The sequence below is a fragment of the Marmota flaviventris genome, chromosome 1, assembly GCF_047511675.1.
Source record: "Marmota flaviventris isolate mMarFla1 chromosome 1, mMarFla1.hap1, whole genome shotgun sequence".
In the NCBI taxonomy this organism is placed as follows: domain Eukaryota; kingdom Metazoa; phylum Chordata; class Mammalia; order Rodentia; family Sciuridae; genus Marmota; species Marmota flaviventris.
The window spans coordinates 59,303,809-59,326,305 of record NC_092498.1 but is presented as its reverse complement, the minus strand read 5'-3'; the positions used below and the strand labels follow the sequence as shown (position 1 = coordinate 59,326,305).

The 22,497-nt window shown below is 38.1% G+C and overlaps 1 protein-coding gene across 5 annotated transcripts in view; it reads right to left on the bottom strand.

The window, feature by feature from the left end:
• Positions 1 to 21,817, bottom strand: part of Slc26a5 (solute carrier family 26 member 5) — a 49,307-nt gene extending 27,490 nt beyond the window's left edge. For 2 of the 5 annotated variants that reach the window (XM_027926348.3, XM_027926350.3), the window contains exons 1-4: positions 21,018 to 21,098; positions 17,511 to 17,628; positions 4,306 to 4,510; positions 3,717 to 3,856 (exon numbers count right to left, since the gene is read on the bottom strand). In XM_027926348.3, coding sequence (XP_027782149.3) covers positions 3,717 to 3,856; positions 4,306 to 4,457 — 292 coding nt within the window. In that variant the 5' untranslated portion in view covers positions 4,458 to 4,510; positions 17,511 to 17,628; positions 21,018 to 21,098. Of the gene's footprint in view, positions 1 to 3,716; positions 3,857 to 4,305; positions 4,511 to 8,234; positions 8,292 to 17,510; positions 17,629 to 20,040; positions 20,181 to 21,017; positions 21,099 to 21,783 lie in introns of those variants that run through there. The other 3 variants (XM_071613295.1, XM_071613290.1, XM_071613285.1) reach the window with 3 other exon arrangements.
• Between the last annotated feature and the right edge of the window lie 680 nt (positions 21,818 to 22,497).

The window sequence follows — 22,497 nt, the reverse complement described above, 5'->3', positions numbered from 1 at the left end:
ATCAATAACATATGGCAAACTCTGGAGATATTCTGTTTTATCATGATGAGGAATTCTGCTACCATATAGGGTTAGATAGAGATGCTATCAATCATCCTATAAATTCACAAGATAGTTCCCACAATACGTAAAAGGGACAGGCTTGACAAACCTTGTTTTAAGTAAAATGTTTATATTGTTATTTCCCAGTTTATCAATTTTAGATATAAACTATTAACTTTCTATTCTATTATCTACCTTTCAGTTTCACATTACTTATATCATAATTGCATGGGTTTCCGTCTCTTTTATAGAAAGTGATGCTTTCTTCTTTTTATCCCTGGTATTCAGATGTTTTGCTGTGATGTGCCTTGTTTTCAATTATTTTCCATTTTTGTCTGCAGGGTACTTAATGATTTCTCTGTCTGAAAACTCATGTACTTCAATTTTTGGAATTGCTCTTTGATAATTTCTTCCCTTTTTATTTCACCCTACTTTCTTTCTATAAGTCCTATTAGACATGATAGAACATTAGGCTTGATTCTCTGATATTTATTTTTTAAAAAACTTGTTTCATTTATTTGTGTTTTATCTCTACTGCCAAGATATTTCCTTTTCTTTATCCTCCAATTAAATGTTTTATTCTAGATATCATATTTTTAATTTCTATGAGCTCATTTTTATTATCTGATGTTTTTTTTAAAATAGACTCCTGTCCTTGTCTCATGGATTCAACATGCTTTTATATTTCTTTAAAGATACAATAGTTTTAAACTTCTTAATTTTATCCTCTCCATCATTTCTGTTTCTGATAAATTCCTTCTCTGTGTATGGTTTGGTCTTTCTTGAAGCTTAATATATATTGGCTTGCTTTTTTTAATATTTATTTATTTTTTTAGTTTTCAGTGGACACAACATCTTTGTTTGTATGTGGTGCTGAGGATCGAACCCGGGCCGCACGCATGCCAGGCGAGCGTGCTACCGCTTGAGCCACATCCCCAGCCCTTGGCTTGCTTTTTTTACCAATGAGTTTTATTGCTGTGCAACTGGGTGGCCAGATAATCTCTTCATTGGGGGTCCTCCAGCTGTCACTCTGTTTTTCCTCTGGGGACAGTTCCCCATCTGCCATGGGCTATGTCTTTTTTTGTAGGCACTTTAGAGCTGAGCAGGGTGAGGGAAGAGCCTTTGTTGGCTTACAGCTGAACATGCAGACTTTCATTTAATCCTCCTGACAGCTCTAGGTGTCATCACCTTATCATTCCTTGCATGGCATAGGGTGGGCACCTGAGTGCCTATGTGCTATTTATAACACAGACATTCAGCCAATTATCTTGCTCTTGTCCTTCTGCCTGGCTCTCAGCTTTGACAATATTTGGAGCCTCCACACTCCCAGGGTTCTGTGGGGTAGGTTAATAAATTTCAGATTTCAGCTTCCTCCCTTCAGTTTTCAATTGTATGTATATATATATATATATATATATATATATATATATATATATATATATATATATATATATATATTTCCACCCCCACCAGGTCCACTATATCCTTTCTCCCATTCTCTTTGTCCAGGCTGGTTCATACCACTTCTCCTTCCTTTACTGATATTTTAGCAGAATTTTGAATGAAGACAAAACAGTGATTCAATCTGCCATGCTTAACCAAAAAATTCTTTCAGATATTTAAATCATTTTTCAATCACAGTAAATTTACTTTATCTTAGATTTCTATCTTTTTAATATTTTGTTTGTCATATTTATCTGTCTTCATTGATTTATGATGGGCAAAAATAGCTTTTCAATAGAAAATTGATTGTAGATAATCTATACCTCTTAGCAGCATCTGCTGGATCATTCCATGTATTGAAATAGGTTCCTTCTTTTTGAAATATCACATATGCTCCTGGTTTTCCTTTCTGATCCAGATACTCTTCTTTTCAGTCTCTTCTGCTGAGTCCTCCTTCTCTATTTGGCCTTTAATGCTGGACAGAATGTGTTCTTAGTTCTCTTCTCTTTTCACTTCACAGTCTCTCCCTAGGTGCCCTTGTCTTTTGCTGTGGTTTAAATGCTCTTTAATCTGTCAAAGATTCTCTAGGCATGCCTCTTTTTTTAAGTTTGTCACATTTGAATATAAACTTGAAATATCCAATTGTCTATCTCACAAGTATCTTAAAATGCACAAGTTCAAACTTACCCTTCAATTCCATTCCTGTGATTTTTATTATTCTGCAACCATCCTTCCATCCCTCAGTAAAAGAAACCTGGGAGTCATCTTGACTATTCCTCTTCCTTATTATCCCCTCATCCAACTCAATAGCCCAGAAACCTTAAGACTATCTTTGACAATCCTTCCTCCCTCATTCTCACTAAACAGCTAGTCTTACTATCTTACTTACAGAATACATATCACACAGTTTTCCAGTTGTTTCCATTTTTTAAAAATATTTTTTTAGTTATATATGGACATAATATCTTTATTTTGTTTATTTTTATGTGGTGCTGAGGATTGAACCCAGTGCCACACATGTGCAAGGCAAGTGCTCTGCCACTGAGCTACAGACCCAGCCCCCAGTTGTTTCCATTTTTATAGCCATCACCCTAGTCCAAGATGAAGAAAGACAATTGATTAAAAATGAGCTTGTGAGATGACTGTGAAAACCCAAATTGGCAAAATCCTTTGGATTTCTTTGAGTATGAGTTTATTAGGTTCCCTGGAGGCACATCCTAAACTTCTGTATGCCATTGCAGGTGCTGAGGTTTTATCTTCTCCTTACCCTACCCTGGCCCCTGCCTTTGAATCTGTCCGTTTTTGCATTCTTGGGGGGTGATGGTGCCAAATGGGTATAGGAAACTATCCTCTACCTTTCTAAGATTTCAATAGATTTAATATATGTGGCAAATCAACCACTTGAAAAATTTTAAACTCAATAATTGATTGTTAGAGGAAGCATTTTTCTTAGAAATTAATTTTGGGGCCAGGAAAAGTGGTGTACACCTATAATCCCAGTGAACTGAGAAGCTGAGGCAGGAGGATCTCACTTCGAGGCAGTCTCAGCAACTTAACAGTGCCCTAAGAACTCAATAAGACCTTGTCTCAAAAAAAAAAAAAAAAATAACAAGAGCTGGGGATGTAGCTCAGTAATAAAGTACCCCTCAATTCAATCCCAAGTACCAAAAAAAAAAAAAAAAAAAAAAAAAAAAAACAAAGAAAAGAAAGAAAGAAAGAAAAAAAAAATCATTAGAAATTAATTTTCGGGAAACTGTCTAGGAAGGTAATGGATTTTTGACCAGCTAACTTAGAACCTGTTGAAGTCATTATTACCTTTGTCTATGCCAAGCCACTGGAATGAATAAATTGATATTTTGTTAAGTTCTTATATCAAATATAAAGTCATAGTATATCATGATCCCTTGTAATTAGAGCATGGACTTAGAAGCCAAAAACTTTAATAACAACCACAACAAAATGTTGATTGACTTAGCAAGGTAATGCCAAAACAGTTTACTGATTTGCGAAATAGAACCACCATTTTCTGCTATGAATACTTCTGGGGCTTTTAAAGGGTAAAGTTTCTGAAGAAATCCATTAGGAAGGTAAAAGTTATAAAAGTGATCTGATAAAAACCATACATTTGCAATCATGATGGAAAAGGGTCAAATAACTGTTCAAGGAGATGATAGCAAGGGAAACAAAAGAAGAAAAACAACAACAAAAGAAAAGAAAGATATTCTACTAACCTTGAGGAAGCTGAAGCACTCCAGTGCTTATGCCTGAGACCAAATCACCCAACACATACTCCTTGAATTTATATGCTGGCAACCATTTAGTTATGGGCAGAAACATATAAATGATATTTCTTATTTTTTTAGGAGTACAGCTGTGAAGATAAAGACAGAAACAAAGTTGTAAATAAGGAATATCTCTGCAGAGTTCACAGCGTGACATTTTCTCTTCCTCATATCCATGAGTGAGAAAGAAATATTCACAACTGATGATTCAAGATGTTGCTAAATAGGGTCAGAGTCAGCAGTGGGGGAAAAGACAGAGTGGCCTGGACATTCTGGGAGACAGAGGGAAGAGGTGGATATTTCAGCAGTGGGTGGAGAATTAGAAAGTGGGTCATTTGGGTAAAACTTGACACAAAAGTAAGGCATCGTAAAAGTAAAATAAACATGGTGACATCCATGATGAAGCCCAAGTTCCATCCTATGTCTAACACTGAACTGCTGTGGCTGGCTTTGCACATCAGGAGTGCTCACAATTCACTCTCCCTTCACTTCACGGTGGAACCATACAATAAAGGGAGCAGATTGGAACACAACGTACGTGAATGCCTGTTTCAGTTTATCACCAATGGAATCCGAAACCTTGTCCTTCGTGTGTAGTCTTTCCTGGAGGACTGGATGACTAAAGATGGGCCTTTCCACATAGTACCTCTGGGTTGCTGCAAGGATTTCATTTTCTTCAGCATGATCCATAGTACTCCAAAATTATTTATTAACAGCAGGAGACAAGCATTTCTTGAGAGTCACTAAGGAAGAAAATTAAAGCTTCATGTCAGATGCCAAAGTCCTACTGCTCCTAAGCATCTCTTCCTCACAGTATTCCTAAATTCTGAGGACTTCTTAGACATCCAGGGCACCCAACACATTATTCTGTATACAGTAGGCACTAATAAGTAGAATAAAGTCATAATAAATACAAACATAAACGTGATTTATTTCCTCCCAAAGCAACAAGTGTACTTTCAACAAAAGCTCATCCTAAGTTCAGTGGCTAATGCTGTCTCTAGTTCACATTAAGGGGAACTGTAAGTCAGGCCAACGCTGGCCATCTGTTTATGTCAAGTAAACAGAATGGAGAGTAAGACTGCACTTAAATTGATACCCAATTTCCAGAAGGTGTATCAGCTTCCTTTCCCAATTCCATGCTTATATTTGATTACTCCTCAAATTATTCTATGGTTCAGACTAGATGTTCATGTCTCCATGATGGAAGTCCCTGTGAGGTCACAAATAAAAACTTTAGCACATTAGTATAATGTTGTTTTAAAGGTGATAATATTGTCAAGTGTTAGACTATTAGAATGGTTGATATTTTTTCCTTGCTACATAGTGAATATCTCTTATTTGAATAAAATAAATAATTGAGGAATAAAAATCTAACATATTTGTGTACCTGGAGATACATATAAGAATATTCACATGGTTTCATGACAGTAAACAATTGGTAAAAACCCAAATGTCTACTTGTATACAATAAAAAATATATTTTGGTGTATTCATAAATTGAAAGCTATGCAGTTGTTAAAAGAGAGAAAATAAATCTATACATCATTATCAATAAATCTCAAAAACTTAATTTTGGAGCTGGGGTTTTGGCTCAGTGGTACAGTGCTTACCTTGCATGTGTGAGGCACCACATTAAAAAAATAAACAAAATAAAGTTATTGTGTCCATCTACAACTAAAAAAAATATTTTCAATAAAAATGTAAGGTACAATAGATATATAGAGGATGCAATTACAATAAAAACTTACAAAGAAAAAGTGTATGTTGTTATAGCAGTATATATTTAAATATATATGTGTGTAAAAGTACAAAAGTACAAAAGCATTTGTGACAATGGTAAACAGTAAGACCAGATGGTGTTACTTCTGGAGAGAAGGGGAATGAGACTAGGGAGGGATAGTCAGAGAGCTCCGACTGTTATTGGCAATGTTTAGATTGTAAAAAGAACTGGCATAATTAGAGCAAACATAAGATTTTATTGTGGTGAGTGGTAAGTAAACTGTTGTTTGCTACATGATTCTTTGTGCCTATCTTAACCGTTGAACTATATATTAATAATAAAAAGCACACAACCCTTGGGCTGGGGTTGTGGCTCAGTGGTAAAGCACTTGCCTAGCCATGTGTGAGGCATTGGGTTCTATCCTTAGCACCACATAAAAATAAATAAAACAAAGGTATTATGTCTATTAAAAAAAAAAAGTTGCACAACCCAATATTCCCAGCAGAAGGAAGTCAAAAGCAGAGGAGCCGGGGCTAACAAATGCATGGTTAGGTTTGGGTGGCGCCTATGGCATTGGGTCACTAATGTCAATGAAACTTCCTCATGGTGAAAAGTCAGGTTTTCACCAAAGAGAAACCAGTCTTGTGCAACTGGCCACAAAGCAGAATGCAAAATAAATGCATATGTCCAAAAAGACTGAAAATTCAAGAGCCTCAAATAAAATTATATGCTAAAAGCCAATGTGACCAAGTACCACCAAGAATGGTATTTAAATGCTGTGGTTTGAATGTTTCTGTCATCTCTAAAATTTGTGTTGAAACTTAATTGCCTATGCAATGAAGATGTGTGGCCTATAGGGGGGATTGAGCCAGAAGGACTCGGCCCTCATAAACGGGATTAGGTGGCCTTATAAAAGAGCCTGATGGAGGGATCCTGTCCCTTTTTGTCCCTTCTGTCAGGTGAGGACACAGTGTCCCTCCCCTCCAGGTGATGCAACAATAAGGTGCCATCTTGGAGGTGGAGAGACCGGGCCCTCATTGGTGGGCAACTTGATCTTGGACTTCCTGGCCTCTGGAGCTGTGAGAAATAAATTTATATTGTTTATAAATGACTCAAGTCTTGGCATTTTGTTTTACCAGCATAAACGAGCCAAGGCAGGAATGACAGTCTGGGGAAGAAGGACTTTGCATCAGAATCTGATAAAGATACATTTTTTGTTTTAGATTAGCAAGACTGGGTGGACACCCGTCATCTGACTTTTATGGCCACTCCTAGGAACCATTTTAATACACTGAAATACAGCAGCAGAAATAAATATTAGACATCCTTATTTTTATTGTCAAGAGTTCTTTAGCTAGCCCCAACATCAGGAATCTCTCATTTACACCCATTAATCTGAAGAGTACTTGCCACCCCTGTTTTTCTCCTAGAACCTTAAACTTCATTTCATTTCATTAACCAGAACAATTATATATATATATATATATATTAATTTAATTTAATTTTATTTATTTTTTTTTTTAAAGTTCCCAAGAAATTCAGATGACCAGGAAGACAGGCACTTGACACTTAAAATGCTGGCTTTCAACTGTGACTAGACTGGACTCTCCTCGGACACTAAAACACTAGAGCCAGGTTCCACACACGACCTGTTCATTAGACAGCCTTTAGGAGGCAAGGCCCAGGCATTGTTTCTTAAAGCATCCTGACATGATTCTAGTGAGGAATCTAAATGGAGAACCTCCAGTTTATAACCTAAGAGAGACAGAGAAACAGATATGAAAGAGACAAGAAAATCACCAAGCAGCATTTGAAAACAAAAGCAAATGACAGATTTTAGGAAATTAATAATGAATCAGTGACACAATTAAAGCCAGATTAGATTATTTAAAAAAAAACTTTATAATATATGACATAATAGAGTAATGCAACATAAAATAATAAATATGGTAAAAATAGTAAACATACTGAGAAGTCCATGAAATCAGTTTTGAAGAGGAATTTTAAACATAGGGGCATGCTGTAGCAGTAAAAATGTTTCTCTGAATATGCTATTTTCACTGAGGGCATTGGTTCTCAGTCCTGGTTGCACAGTGGAGTGATGTGGGCAGATTTAACTACTACTGATGCCTACCTCTACAGGCAGGGATTCTGTCTTACTTGGTCTGAAAAGCAGGCAGAGATTTAAAGTTTAAAAAGGTCTCAGGTGATGCTACTGTGCACCCAAGGTTCTAAATTAGGGACTTAGGAGATGGCAAAACAAAAACTCATACCGATCCACCCAGCTATCAACCCTACCAAACAAACAAAAAGGAAAAATATGAATACAATGTAAATAGTGTACAATGCATTGTATCAGTATCTTTACTTGTGTGTTTTTGAAATATTTAATACAAAATTACAAAGAGGAATTATTTAGCTTGGGTTTCTCAAGCAAGTCTTGCTTCTGTACTTACGTTCTCACATAAAAAGGGAATTCTATATAGATGGGCAGTTCACTGTCTCCTGAGTCTGAGGCAAATGCAGCCTTAATTGAAGGCCATTTCATTCAGAGAAAATCTCAATGCAATTTAGATCTCAAACATTAGATGGAATCAGGAAAGCATTAGGACATATTTTCTCCATAGGGTTCAGAGAAAGTACATGATATTTGGTAGAATTTGCATGTTAGATAAGCAACATATTTTTTAGTATAAATATGTACCAAATATTACATGTGACATAAAAATTTATTCTTTGTTTACCTCAACTTTAACTGGGTATTCTGTATTTTTCTTTGCTAAATCTGGCAACCATAACTCCTGTAGATTAGAAAGAGACACAGTAAAGAGAGATTTCTCAAATATTTCTGAGGTTCTACAACCCTGGCTATAATCTGTGTCCTCCTAGAGAGATCTGTTTCACAGCTCAGAATGTCTCAACTGGGAAAGAAAAGAAGAGGATGTAATAGTAAAACATCCTGTTCTCATATTATGAAATCTCCTTGTTGGTTCTGCTTATTTTCATCAACAATGATTAAATAATTAAAGCCATAAAGGCTATCAATAACCACCACCTTATCAGAAGCAGAGAGGCAAAGAAATTAAGAGACATGGCAGATAATGAGCTTCCAGTATATGAATTAAAAGGATGAGATCACTAAGTTGCAAAACTACACAAATCCTTATATGAGGAAAGTCACTTCTAACATGGTCTAAAGGGACAATTCTGGAGGTGCTCAAGCAAAAATACTAATGAGGCAAACTGACTGAGGGGTTAAGTCCCATTTTTCACAGCCATGAAAGAAGGGATTTAAAAATAATTTATAACATCTGTCATTCTGGGTGTTTAGATCTGAAAATATCCTTGGAGATCATCCCATTTCACTCTACCACTTAGTATGTAAGAAAATGGACTCATCTGCACTCACTTGAGAGTAAGTGACTTATCCAGAAATAGTCTCAAAACACAAACTCTATTCCCTCTTCAAAGTATGCATCAAAAAAATTTTTAAGAAAGACTCTAACTTTATTTATTTATTATGTGGTGCTGAGGATCAAACCCAGTGCCTTACCTGTGCTAGGCAAGTACTCTACCACTGAACTATAACCCCAGGCCATATGTATCAAATTTTAAAGGCAAAGATATTTACAAATAAAAGTTGTGTTAAAAATGGTAGTAACATTTTTTAACCTCAAACTAAGAGACAGATTTCATTGCTTTGTAATAATAGAACTTCTCCCTGGTTTTGTGGAAGATGCTCCACACTGAATGAGATGGTTGGAGTTCTAAACCATTTTGAGCTCTCTACAGTGTCATGCTGTGATCAACTAGACCTGGTCTTCCCAAGTCTGGTAGCATGTCAGAATCAACCAGACGGAGGTTAAAGATTTCTAGGTCTGACTTAGTAATTCTGGAATCCGTATTTTTTTAAAGCTCATGTAGTGAGTACAATGCACAACCTGTTGGGAAAACAGATTGAGGTCCCTGAGGAAAGAACTTCTGGTACAGTTCATTGCTGTACAGTGTCTTAAAAATGCTTGTTGAGTGAATATGGAAAAATAACTTGCCTCTCTGGGTTTTAGTTTTCTCATCTTTATTTACTTACTTTTAAATCACTTTATTGAGATATGGTTGACATTAAAAAAAATCTACACAGTTAATGAAAACAACTGATAAGTTTAGAGATAAGTACACACCCATGAAACCATCTCCATTTTTAAAAAACTTTACAATATGTGGCATGTGCATATCGATGATCTCCAAAAGTTTTATTATTTTGTGATAAGAACACTTAACATAAAATCTACCTTCTCAGTAAAATTTTATGTGTACAATGCAGCACTGTTAACTGCGGGTACTAAGTGGTACAAACCTTTAGGATTTACTCTTTCTAAAGGGAAATTTTGACTAATGCTTCCCCATCATCCCGTCCCCTTTCTACTGGCAAACACCATTCTACTCTCCACTTTTATGTTTCCACTTCTAAGTTTCATGGTCTTTAAATAAGGTTTCTAGTGACAAGATTCTGAGAAGAGAATTTTGCAAATTTGTCAAAATACCACTTAAATCTCTTTGTGCTTAAACTAGCCAGCATGGATTCTGTAGTCTGAAACTAAGAACCCTCACCTCTACAGTAATGCTTTTCATTGTTAAAAGTTTCAAAACTATTTGTCTCTGTGGATTGTAGGTACTTAAAGAAAGTGAGTCTCATCATCCATCCATCTTTTCCGAGTAGCCAATTTATGTATTTAAAACTTGAATAATGCACGTTAGCCTTTTAATTTCAAATAGGCAAGCACATGTCAAGTTTACTATCTTTCACAGATCTTCCCCATGGGTATTGGCATGAACAATTAACAAAAATAAATGTTATTTGTTAAGAAGTTGTTTTTTATACTGCCTAGAGCAACAAACTAAAACTTTTAAAATAAGTATACAGCATATAGCAAAGGCCTTATTAATTATAATCCAGGGTGGGGGAGATTTTCACTTGTGACTTTATCAGCTGATTTCTGAAAGCAATAGGAGAAACTGCTTTCTCTTTGTACTTCTGAGAATATATTATCTGATTGTCCCTATTAACAAACATTAATTATAGTGGCCCAATATGTAGGAAGAGCAAAAGGCCTTAAAATCTGTGCAAGCTGCTCTTGAATAGAGCCTATAAGCTCTGCGAAGGCAGGACTCTTATTCTTGAGCACAGAGCACACAGCTGACCTGTAGCAGCTCCCAGGCATGGCTGACTGAATATTCTCAGTGTATTTGGACTTCAGAGGCCAAAGTTGCCAGAGCATTTAGCCTCATGCTGTGCCCAGCCTTTCCCCCTCTTCTACTTATATCCTCTTACCTTACCTTAAATTCCTCTGCCAAATGGTGCCTAGCTTAGTATCCAGAAAGGCAACACCATATGCTGGGTTTGGGGTTTAGAAGGATTGTGTTTGGAGGCAGGAATTGGCACCCTACTACAGTGTGTTGTAGACAAGCTTTTATCCCTTGGTTTCCTTATCTGGGAGGCTGGGCTATGGAATCACTTCATAGTAGTTAGCTTATTGTTGCTATGACCATAATACCACCTCTCCCCAGCTCTAGTTCCATTCTTCTAAATAAATCACTTTCTTAAAATCATTTTTGTCATAAGTTATTATGGTAGGGATATAACTTAGTGGCCAGAGTGCTTGCCGCCTAACATGTGCAAAGTCCTGGATTCAATCCCCACTACCATGCGCGTGCAGACTAAGTGGTAGTTATATCCACAGACCAAAATTTAAGAATTTGAGTATTCTCAAAATCTGAGAAGGAAATACAGGTGAATTGCTCAACTGATTCAAGTTATTCAGGATTCTGCTTTGTAGCATGACCCACAAATTGCCCAAGAGACAGGTCTATTTTCTCTACTATGAAACATATGAGGCCTCTTTGGATTTGCTTCTTATTAATAATTGAAACCCAAACACCAACCATCTACTGAAGGAAACACAAATCAATGCCACCTATGAGGGGTCAGGTAGTTAATGAAAATGCAGAAAGACTCTCCATTCACCTCTGAAGTGAACCAGTTGAGTCTATGCCAACCTAGAAAGCATATGCCAAGCCAAAGCAGACAGGTGCTATTCAGCTCTTGCTGAATATCGAGTAAGGCCTCCATTTAATCTTTTCTTTAAACAATCTTTTCAATAAATGATGTTGGGAAAATTGGTTATCTACATGCAAAAGACTGAGATTGGATTCTTTTCTCACACCGAATAAAAAAATCAACAAAAAATGAATGGATGAAAGATTTAAATTTAAGATCCAGAAGTACTAGAAGAAAATAGTACAGAAGTACTAGAAGAAAATACATGGAAAAGTTTCATTACATTTCATTACATTGGTCTGGGCAATGATATTTTGGGATATGATCCTGAAAGCACAGGCAACAAAAGCAGAAATAGACAAATAGGCTGACATCAGGAGAAAGTAACCCACAGAATGGGAGAAAATATTTGCAAACCTACACCTAATAAGGAATTAATATCTAAAATCTATAAGAACGCAAAGAACTCAATAATAAGAAAACCAAAACCATGATTGAAAAATGGGCATAGGACCCGAATGGATACTCAAAAGAAGACACATGAATGGCCAATAGGTAAATGAAAATATGTTCATTATCACTAATTATTAGAGAAATGCAAATTAAAACCACAGTGAGATGTCACCTTGCATCTGTTAGAATTATTTATATATATACATGAAAAAGAAAGACGAGCATTGATGAGAATGTGGGGGTAAGGATCAATCTTGCAATATTGTCAGTAGGAATGTAAATGAATACAGCTATTACGGAAAACAATATAGAATTTCCTTAAAAAAAAAAGAACAAACAACAACTATGATTAGGACTACCACATGACCCAGTAATCCCACTTCTGAGCATTATCCAAAGGAACTAAAATCAACATGTTGAAGGGATACTACACTCTGGTGTTCATGGTAGCACTATGTATAATGGAAACAATAAAATGAAATGGAAGAAATGGAAACCACATAAGGTCCATCAGCAGATAAATAGACAGAAAAAATGTGCTATATACACACAATGGAATACTATTCAGCTTTAAAATAAGGAAATCCTGTCATTTGTGACAACATGATTAATCTGAAGAACATTATGCTAATGAAATAACCTAAGCACAGAAAGAGAAATACCACTGATGTCACTTACATATGGAATCTAAAAAGGCTGAACTCACAGAAATAGAGAGTAGAATGACAGTTACCAGAGGCAGGTAGATAGGTGGAAAAGGGAGAGAGAATGGAGAGTTGTTGATCACAGGATACAGAGTTTTAATTGGAAAGGAGGAATAAGTTTTGAGATCTGTTGTGCAGCAAGTTGACTACAGCCAATAATAATGTAATGTGTATTTTAAAAGGACAAAGAGTAAATTTCAAATATCTCACCATACAAAATAATAAGTAAATGAGGTAATGGTTAATTAGATTGATTTCATCATTCCATAGTATATGTATATATTGAAATATCATATCATACTTCATAAATATATATATAATTATGATTTGTCAATTAACAATACTATTAACTCAAAAATTAAAACATTCTTTATCTTGAAGTTCATTTACATAGAGTGAATTGTACAGATCTGCATATGGTTTTATGAGTCTTACTGTGTGTGCCTTTCTGGCTTCTATAAGTAGAATTCTCATCACCCAGAAATTTACCTTGTCAATCCCTACCACAGTTCTGGCAACCATGGTTCTGATTTCTATTACCATGTATTAGTTATGCTTATTCTAGAACTTCATATAGAACATCCAGGTATTTTTTTTGGGGGGGGTACTGGTGATTAAACTCAGGGGCACTCAATCACTGAGCCACATCCCCAGCCCTATTTTGTGTTTTATTTGGAGACAGGGTCTCACTGAGTTGCTTAGCACCTTGCTGTTGCTGAGGCTGGATTTGAACTTGTGATTCTCCTACCTCAGCCTCCTAAGATGCTGGGATTACAGCCATGTACCACCATACCTGGCAGCTGGCAGAACAACCAGTTTTTAAAGATAACTTCAAACTACACTTTTACAAAAATATTTTTAATCTTCAATGGTGGAAATGAATACTGGTTTTTAAGGAAACAATGGGCAGACCCAAAACAGAGAGGCTAACCTCAACCCCAAAACAACACAACACTGTGTGTCTGTTCTGCAGTATGAATGATTTGTACAAATTCGTTAAATTTATCTCATGAAATAACCTGATGGGTTTTATTCTTTAGCAATTAGGAGCACATTCCTTAAAACAGGAAGGGCCAGCCTTATCTTCAGGGAACAAGAAAGGAAGAAAAGGGAGAGTGGAGCCCACTCCATAGTCAGTCCTGGGGAAAAAGGAACTTCAAAGGAAATACTGAGAAAAGTCCAGTTTGGTGGGGGCGAAAATAAAAGCTAAGGGAATGCTTAGAGGCAGTAACACAGAGGGAACAGAACACAGGACTGCTATTATTTTGATCAAACAGCAGGAAACCTTATCTTCACATCATCCCTTAGGAATCCCACTGACAGACTGGGGCTGGGGCTCAGTGCACTTGCCTAGCATGTGTGAGACAATGAGTTCAAATCTCAGCACTGCATATAAAAAATAAATTAAATAAAGGTCCATTGAGAACTTAGGAAAACAAAACAAAACAAAACAAAAGAATCCCACTGACAAGGCACTACAAGGCCCTAGATGCTCTTCAGCCATCCTCCCAAACTCCTGTCCACAACTGCTCCTTTCTTGGCTGACTTTAAAAAATTTCCCTCTACCTCTCACCTTGTCCCTGGGCTCCAGCCACAGGGACCTCTCTTGCTGCTCTCTGACTGTGTCAGGCACACCTGACTCAGGGGCTCTGTCTGGAACTCTACTCCCAGATAGCTTCATAATCTTTTCCTTTACCACCTCTGTTCTAGCTCCATATCACTTACTCACAGGAAGCTTTCTGTGAGCATTGATTAAAAAATTGTACTACGAGTCCACCACTGCTTTTTCCCCAGCTTTGCCTTAGCATTTTCATCATCTAACCTATATTACATTTTATTTCTTTATTTTGTCTTCCCTCCTCCATTCATGAGAATGGAAGCTACAGGAAAATGGCATTAGAATTCATTAAATATTTGTTGAATGAATGAGTGAATCAAGGCAGAAGGAAAGAGAGGAAGAAATGAAAAACCCTGCTACCTTTGGAGATTGTTGTTAAGAGTGCTCAATAAAACAGGGACTAGTTAAGAAATTCTATCATTTATCATTATTTTACATTTCATTGTTTTGAGGAACTAAATCAGTAGATGAATGGATTAAAAATGTGGCATATATACACAATGGAATATTACTCAGCAATAAAAGAGAATAAAATCATGGCATTTGCAGGTAAATGGATGGCTTTGAAGAAGATAATGCTAAGTGAAGTTACCCAATCCCAAAAAAACAAATGGTGAATGTTTTCTCTGATATAAGTGACTGACTCATAGTGGGGTAGGGAGAGGGAGCATGGGAGGAATAGAGGAACTCTAGATATGGCAGAGGGGTAGGAGGGGAAGGGAGGGGGGAGGGGGTTAGCACTGATGGTGGAATGTGATGGACATGACATTCAATTCATTCATCTTCATTCAATTCATGAAGACATGAATTGGTGTGAACATACTTTATATATAAACAGAGATATGAAAAATTGTGTTCTATATGTGTAATAAGAATTGTGATGCATTGTGCTGTCATATATTTAAAAAATAAAAGCAATTAAAAAATTTAAAAAGTTAGATGCATTGGAGAACAAATGTTTATATGTAAACATATTAATGAGTCTTTGAGTTTAGCAAATTTTTCATCATTGTTAAGGTTATGGTGACAAATCCATCTTTTCCTAGTGCCTTTATTCCTACCTTAATTCCTTTTAAGAAGTGGGCAAAGAATAAATTATGAAATCATAAAACAGCATGTGCCAATACCATAAAATCTTTGGGAACAATGATCAGTGAGAAAGACATAAAATCAATGCAATGCTAGAATTTTATTTATGCATTTTTTTAATGGCAATGGGTAAACCAGCTCTAGGTAGCTGGCAAGGTAGAAGCTGAGCTGGTTCTGTAGGTATGCACTGGATTTTTAAAATCAGGGATGGGCAGCTCCTCTGAGATACAAGGCAAAGAACTCCACTGCTGGTAGCTTTCCACTCCAGAAAAAAGTATTCTCCAACAAATACTAATATTAAAATATCATTTAGTATTCAATCAGGCCCTGGTATTGGTGAACACTAGATTATATCAAGTGTGTGGGTGTCACCAGCTCACCCTTGGAGCTACCATTCCACACACTGCATATGGAAGACTGCAGGGAACAAGCAGGAATCAAGGGCCAGAAGCCCACATTCACCAACACAGAGCAAATAGGATATGATGATTTGCCTACATCACAGAAAGCTTGAAAACAAGTTTGTAGCAGATTAACCCAAAGAGAAATTCAATATAGTTCCCTGTAATGCACGTGCCTCTTACCCTGGCTTAATCCTTCCCATTTTTTTTGTCAACTCATGTCCTTCTCTCTGACATGCCTTTGAGGTATTTTCAGATATGTAGAAGGAGAAACAAAGAGCAGGAAAGACAAAGATCATGGATTTACACTTTAATAACATATCTTTATAGCAAGAATAGTTTTCTAAGTATGAGCATCTATAGAGGTTTCAATGTAACCACAACAAGATTAGGCCCTGAACAAGTAAGTAAACAATGTGCTCTTTTTTTTTTCCCCTCTCCCAGTTCTGGTAACTCGATAGTCTGATTACTTGAGAAGGTTTGAGGATCTTAGCTCACATTTCAGCTACAATCAAGGTGATCATCCTTATCCCTTGTTGACACCTTTCTTCCCTACCCCAACAAGTCACAGATCACTTCTAGGAGACAATTTCAAGAGGCTATTAAACGCTGGCATGGATACCTAGAAAAGAGATGTAATCGTCCCAGGGGGCCTTTTGGAACAGAGGATCATTTTAGATAGGCAGAGTTACATCCAATTCAGCCCATCAAAATGCACCAGGAGCTGAAAACTCAAAGCACTCTGGGTGGTGAAAAGGAGCAGTCCCTTCTCTAAACTCACTGAAATGTCTTGGTCTGGACTGCTGTTTACAGGGCATAATTCAGGCTTGGTTACTGTGAGTGTAGGTAATGCAAGGGTGACATAATATGTAACAGATTTTTTTTGGGTCTGCTTTCTGTCCTAAGATTACAGAATCTCAGAATTGGTTCTTTGTGATTATTTAACCCAGTGATTCTGTATCTTGACTGGGTATTATTATTTCCTAGAGGAACTTTTAAAAGATGTCTGGGCCTACCTTAGTCCACTTAAATAAAAATCTTTTTTTTTTTTTTTTTCCAAGTAAACTTTCAGGTGATGAAAGCATAATGGGCCTACATATTAGTAGCTGAGAAACACAGGTACCATATGTCAGCCTACTTTTTTTTAGAGACAGAGTGTCACTGAGTGTCACCATTGCTGAGGCTGGCTTTGAACTTGCAATCCTGCTGTCTCAGCCTCCTGAGTCACTGGGATTACAGGTGTGTGTCACCTCGCCCAGCTGCCAGCCTGCTTTTATACATAGCAAAACCAAGGTCCAAAGAATTTAATTGACTTGCCCAAGATCATATGCCTAGCTACCCATGCCTAGAAGGGCCTGGATTAAAGCCATGATCTCCATGAATTTAAACATCCGATAAACATCTACCAATAATATTCTAGACTTGATTACCAGTCACAAATTGCCAGTCAAGAATAAGGTCAACCAAGTCTGGTTGATATCTAAGTTATATATCAGGATCAGTTAAGCTGATCCTGACCTAAGTTCAAAGGTGAGGATAAGGTATGAGGATTTTGGCATTCTCTTTTATATTTTTCTTCCAAATAGTGGTGTATGAATCACACCTCTGGAGATTTAAGGATCCCTTTGATCTAGATTAAATTTGTCACTACCTATGTCCCACTGTCTCATTTTACTAGTTCCAGGAGGCCCTTTACTTACCCAGATCCAATGTGCAGTACAAGAGGCAGGGGACAGAATCCCCAGCTGGGAGCTCAGTGCAGTTCAGTGAAACCTTGATTAGTGGGGCTGAGAGTTGAAGGGACAGCTTACTCCTTCCCTGGGTAAAGAAGAAAGAGAGTTAACACAGCAACTGCTGGTTTGTTCTTAGAAGTCATGCCTAAATGTTCATTGATTTCTTTTTTTTTTTTTAAAGTATTTTTTATTTTTTAGTTATCGGCAGACACAACATCTTTGTTTGTATGTGGTGCTGAGGATCGAACCCGGGCCGCACGCATGCCAGGCGAGCGCGCTACCGCTTGAGCCACATCCCCAGCCCATGTTCATTGATTTCTAATTCCTAATTCCAACCCACTCCAAGATACAGCTACTGTTATCACAGTGGTTTACATAGACTTTAATACTTACAAAATAAATAAAAATTGAATAAATAAATAAACAAATAAATCTTCCTAAAGGTGAACTGCTATGGTTTGAGGGAGATGGACTCCTTGATTTTTTAATTCAACCATTCCCATACTTAGTAAGTCAAGGGTAGAAAATCATGTGTGAGAAACTGTTCCCCCAAATAGGACACTAGTACTGGGAACAAATCTTAGAACCACTTTTCTTGAGAAAAGCAAGAAAAATTTAAAAATAAAGCTAGGTATAGTGAGCACATCCCTGCAACTCCAGAGGCTGAGGCATGAGGATCACAAGTTTGAGGCCAGCTGGGCAACTTAGCAAAAACTTTCAAAATAAAAACAAAAAGTGCTGGGGATGCAGCTCAGTGGTAGAGTGTCCCTGGGTTCAATCCCTGGCACTCAAAACAGCAAAATACAAAAAGTGAGAATGGTATAATATTCAAGAAAAAGAGCTGATCTTTTAAATATCAATTAAAATATCAATTAAAAATTAATATAATTAAAGTGTCTTTAGTCTTTCACAGATAATCCAGAACAATTACACTAGAGGCCAGGTATTTATTTCATGTGTAAGTAGAATAATACACTCAGTTTGTGGATTTATCCACATGCCTCTTCATTCTCATTTTCTTCTATCTATCTGCCCTCTTATAAAGCAAGATCTATTAACCCTGATATGAGGAATCCTCTGAAAGGTGTCCAACATTTTGAATAGGTGTGCATTTTTTTCTGGAGATGAAATCCCTACTTTTTGCTAGATTTTGAAAAAGACCTGTCTATTCTCTCAAAGTCCCCTACAATAAAATTGGTTTTCAAAGGTTGAGTTGAGCAGTAGATAATAATATTCATCATTCTTGGTACCTAAAATGAAAGATTTTATGAAATTGTCCTCTGGAACTACTGTCCAAAAGAAGAATTAAAAGATTCAATGAAATTGGGTCCATTCTCCAAAAGAATGGACTTAGATAAAAGATGGTTTGGGAGGTCCCAGAGGATTAAAGTTATCCATGTTTATTCTGTCTTCCTTCATATAAGATTTTACTAGTTTGAAAGCAAAAGAAAGGAAAACCATCATTTCATCACTTTTCTTGTTGATTTTAACTGTATTACTTTAATGGTAATTCAAACATCAGGAGAAATGGATGTGTCTTCTTATTTATATTTCTGAGAAAACTGCTTACTTTGGAATTAACTAAAATGCAGACTAGCTGCTACTATAAAATAAAATGCCCACCAGAAGACATGCAAGGCATTGAAAATGAGATGAAAACTCAACTGATTTTGATTTTCAATCAAACTGGTGCTACAAACCTGTATCAGCCCACTGTTTTAATTAGAAATTTCCCCAATCTTTCAATCTTCAGTTCTTAGCCACGTGCCTTTTACACAGACAGCACTCACCTACTTACTGGATTGAGTAAATTCTTTTGGTATCGCTCATAAATTAATGAGGAACCTGTAACTCTGTATAGTTTCAGAGTAGTTAAAGAGAGAGAGAAAAAAGAAATGCTATGCAACAGAACTGGGACCTCAGGTGTTACTTAACAAACTAGAACACTTTCCAACAGTGCACTTGATATCAGCCATAGCAACCTTACCCAGGAATTCTTTACCCTAAGTTTTTTTCTAAAGCAAATTAGTTTGAATTTCGTTTTCCTCCCTCTTGTCCCTTCTGGTACAAAACAATAGGACCCTACAGCAATTAGATCACCTGGCAAAAAGTATCTCAGCTAGGGCTGCAGCACAGAGGTAGTGCTAGTAGGTGCAAGGCCCTGAGTTCAATTCCCAGCACCACAAGAAAAATTTAAAAAGGTCTTTCAAATTTCATTTCCAAAAGGAAATGTGCATTTCCTATTGCATATTTCAAACCCCATTCCATTTTCATTCTGGGTTAGGCCCTAAGCTAACTTTAGTAAATACGTTTAAATATAATGCACATTGTTCCCAGTTTTCAAATAAGATAAAGCAGAATCTCAGCAACCCCTCCAAACGTTTCCATTTTTGTTGCTGCTGTTGACAAGAGTCTTCATTAAGTTTTTAAAAAATTCTAGACTCTAGATCAGCCCACAGTATTCATCACACCAGGAAAAGAATCTCCCCCTCCTCACAGTGTATCTGGTGGTGGCCTTCTTCACAGCAGTAGATCCTTGCAGTTTTTTAAAGTCCACTGAGAATGTCCGGCTTGTCTCCTTGAGGGTCCGGTCCCCAGTACGTACCCAACCAGGCATAATCAATACAAGTAAATTGGTTTCCTGATAACTGCCTTTGCTACCTTCAAACACTCGGAGCCACTATTATGGTAGAGCACCTGCTACAAGGAGGGCAATGAATTTTTAGGCAGGAAACCAATACCAACTTTCAGGGCATAATTTTTTTTTTTTTTTTTTAGCATATTAGTCGAAGCAAGGGGTCAAGCAGTGTCGTGTGATGTGCGGAGGGGCCCGGTCTCAAACCGGTTTACCCTCCGTGGATTGCCCAGGGAGTCAAATGCCAGTAGAACCCATTCTGACACAGCCCGAGGCAGCGCTGGGCTCCAGAGAGAAGGCTAAATAAAGGAATCGCTGAACGTTTTTTGTTTTGTTAAATTGGATTTTGTTACAAACAGGCTAGAACTAAGAGGGACTCGATTCTGGCCACAGCAGGGCAAGTATGAAGTATGACAATATTTTGGAAGCAAGGGTCAGGGCGCATGAGAAATTAGGAACACGAAACTGTAAACAGCAAAGAGCTGGGTTAGAACCAAAGGGACTTCGAGGGGCAAACGTCTAGTAAAAATCTCTCCGCAGCAGCTGCAGAGGGTAAAGGAACCAGTTAGGGAAAGCAAGGGAAAACACATCCTGAGACTTTATCCCCGCAAGGTGTGGGCAAGTCAAATTTGTGGGCTATTAGTTTTAGAGGAGTGAGAAAGGCCTGAAGGTAAAGCCCGAGGCAGAGGGACAGACCCACTAGGAGAGGCGGTGACCGCCAGAGCCCAGGTCGGGTGGGCATCAGTGGAGTCAGCGCTGGGAGCCCGTTCCCCCCAGGGCGCAGAGCCCGAGGTACCCTAGCGAGCTCCCCCGACCCGCGGCCGCCCGCGCACACTCACCGGCCGGCGCTGCCCGGGGCTGCCCTGGGCGGAGCCGCCGCTGCCGCCTGGACGCCGCGCCGCTGCCTCCCGGTGCGGCTCTCGGAGGAGGCGCCGGCCGGTCAGTGGAGGCGCGGCGCGCAGCAGCGCTCCGAGTAACCCGAGCCGTCCCGCCCCGCCTCGGAGCCGGGACCGCGCGCAGCCCGCCCCTCCGAAGGCCAGCCCCAGAGCCCGCGGTCACCGCCGCCCCCCGCCGGACCCTAGGGCTCTGGGCTCCCCTGTTCCCCAGACGTCTCCTGGAACACTTTTAGTCGACAGGCCAAGAGGAGTTACTGAGGCGAGACCCGCTTTCACCCCTTATCGCCCATGAATTTCTCAAGATGGGATTCCTGTAGCCTTGGGGTGAAAAGTAAAAGGCAAATTTAGAGGTCAGGCTCAAGAAAGCTCAGTAAGCGAGCAATAATATTCAAGTGCAAAACATTGCTCCATTGCTTATTATTTGAATGAAAACATTCAAACATTTAAAAAGACAGTCATTGTGGAGATATAAGCATAGGAACATTCTAAAACTTAGAAAATACTCAGTGGAAAAAAAATGTATTTTTTTTTCCCTTTAAAACAAGCTTTGGTGAGCTGTCTTTGATTAACAATTTACTTACAAGTACTGACTATCGTGCAACAAGGCAATGGTTGATAGGTTACTTTGCAGGCATTCGAGTTAGAATTTACAAAACAAACAAACAAAAAAACCCTTTATTTTTTTGTTTTTTAATGTAAATTAACCAACCTGTTACTCCGGAGAAAGGAATATAAACAGAAGGAAGATGAGGAACGGAAAGGAAAAAAAGGGGGGAAAGAAAAGAGGAAGGAAGGAAGGAAGCAGCCTGTTTTGTTTCTGACAGCTGGGATTCAGGAGAGCACTGCTGCCAAAGTGCCAGGATCCAGGAAGGTGAGGGTAGAAAACTATTTCAGACACTTTCTTCTGGTTTTATCGTTTTGCAAAAATTATATCTGGCTCATAAGGAACACTTTTTTGTTTCTGCTTTGTGCATTTCTGTGCGTGTACCCTGTAGTGACACAGGTGATGAGCTAGCTATTTGGCAGCCGGGTTTAAAACCAAAAACCCCGCCTAGAGACACCAATGACTTATGACCAGGGTACCTCACCGGCAGAGAACAGAGGCCAGACTCAGCCCCAGGTGCTCTATTTCAGAGAGAGGGGGCCGCAAATTCCTTCTGTATACCACTGGAGGGCACTGTTTTCAAGGATTCAAGTGCACTGCGTGTCCTGTGCTCAGAAGCGACTGTTTTATCTGGGCGCTTGTGTAGAACTGAGTTTGCTTTTCTCCAGTTTTTTGAACATCTCTGAACAAATCCTAACAGGGAGAATTACTAAGGAGTAGTTGAGCTCCTCGGCATGCATTTCTGGTATCTTTCATTTGCCACTTATCCTTTGCTAACTTGAGATTACCTTGTCACCTACACGTCCTGTAGCTCAATAC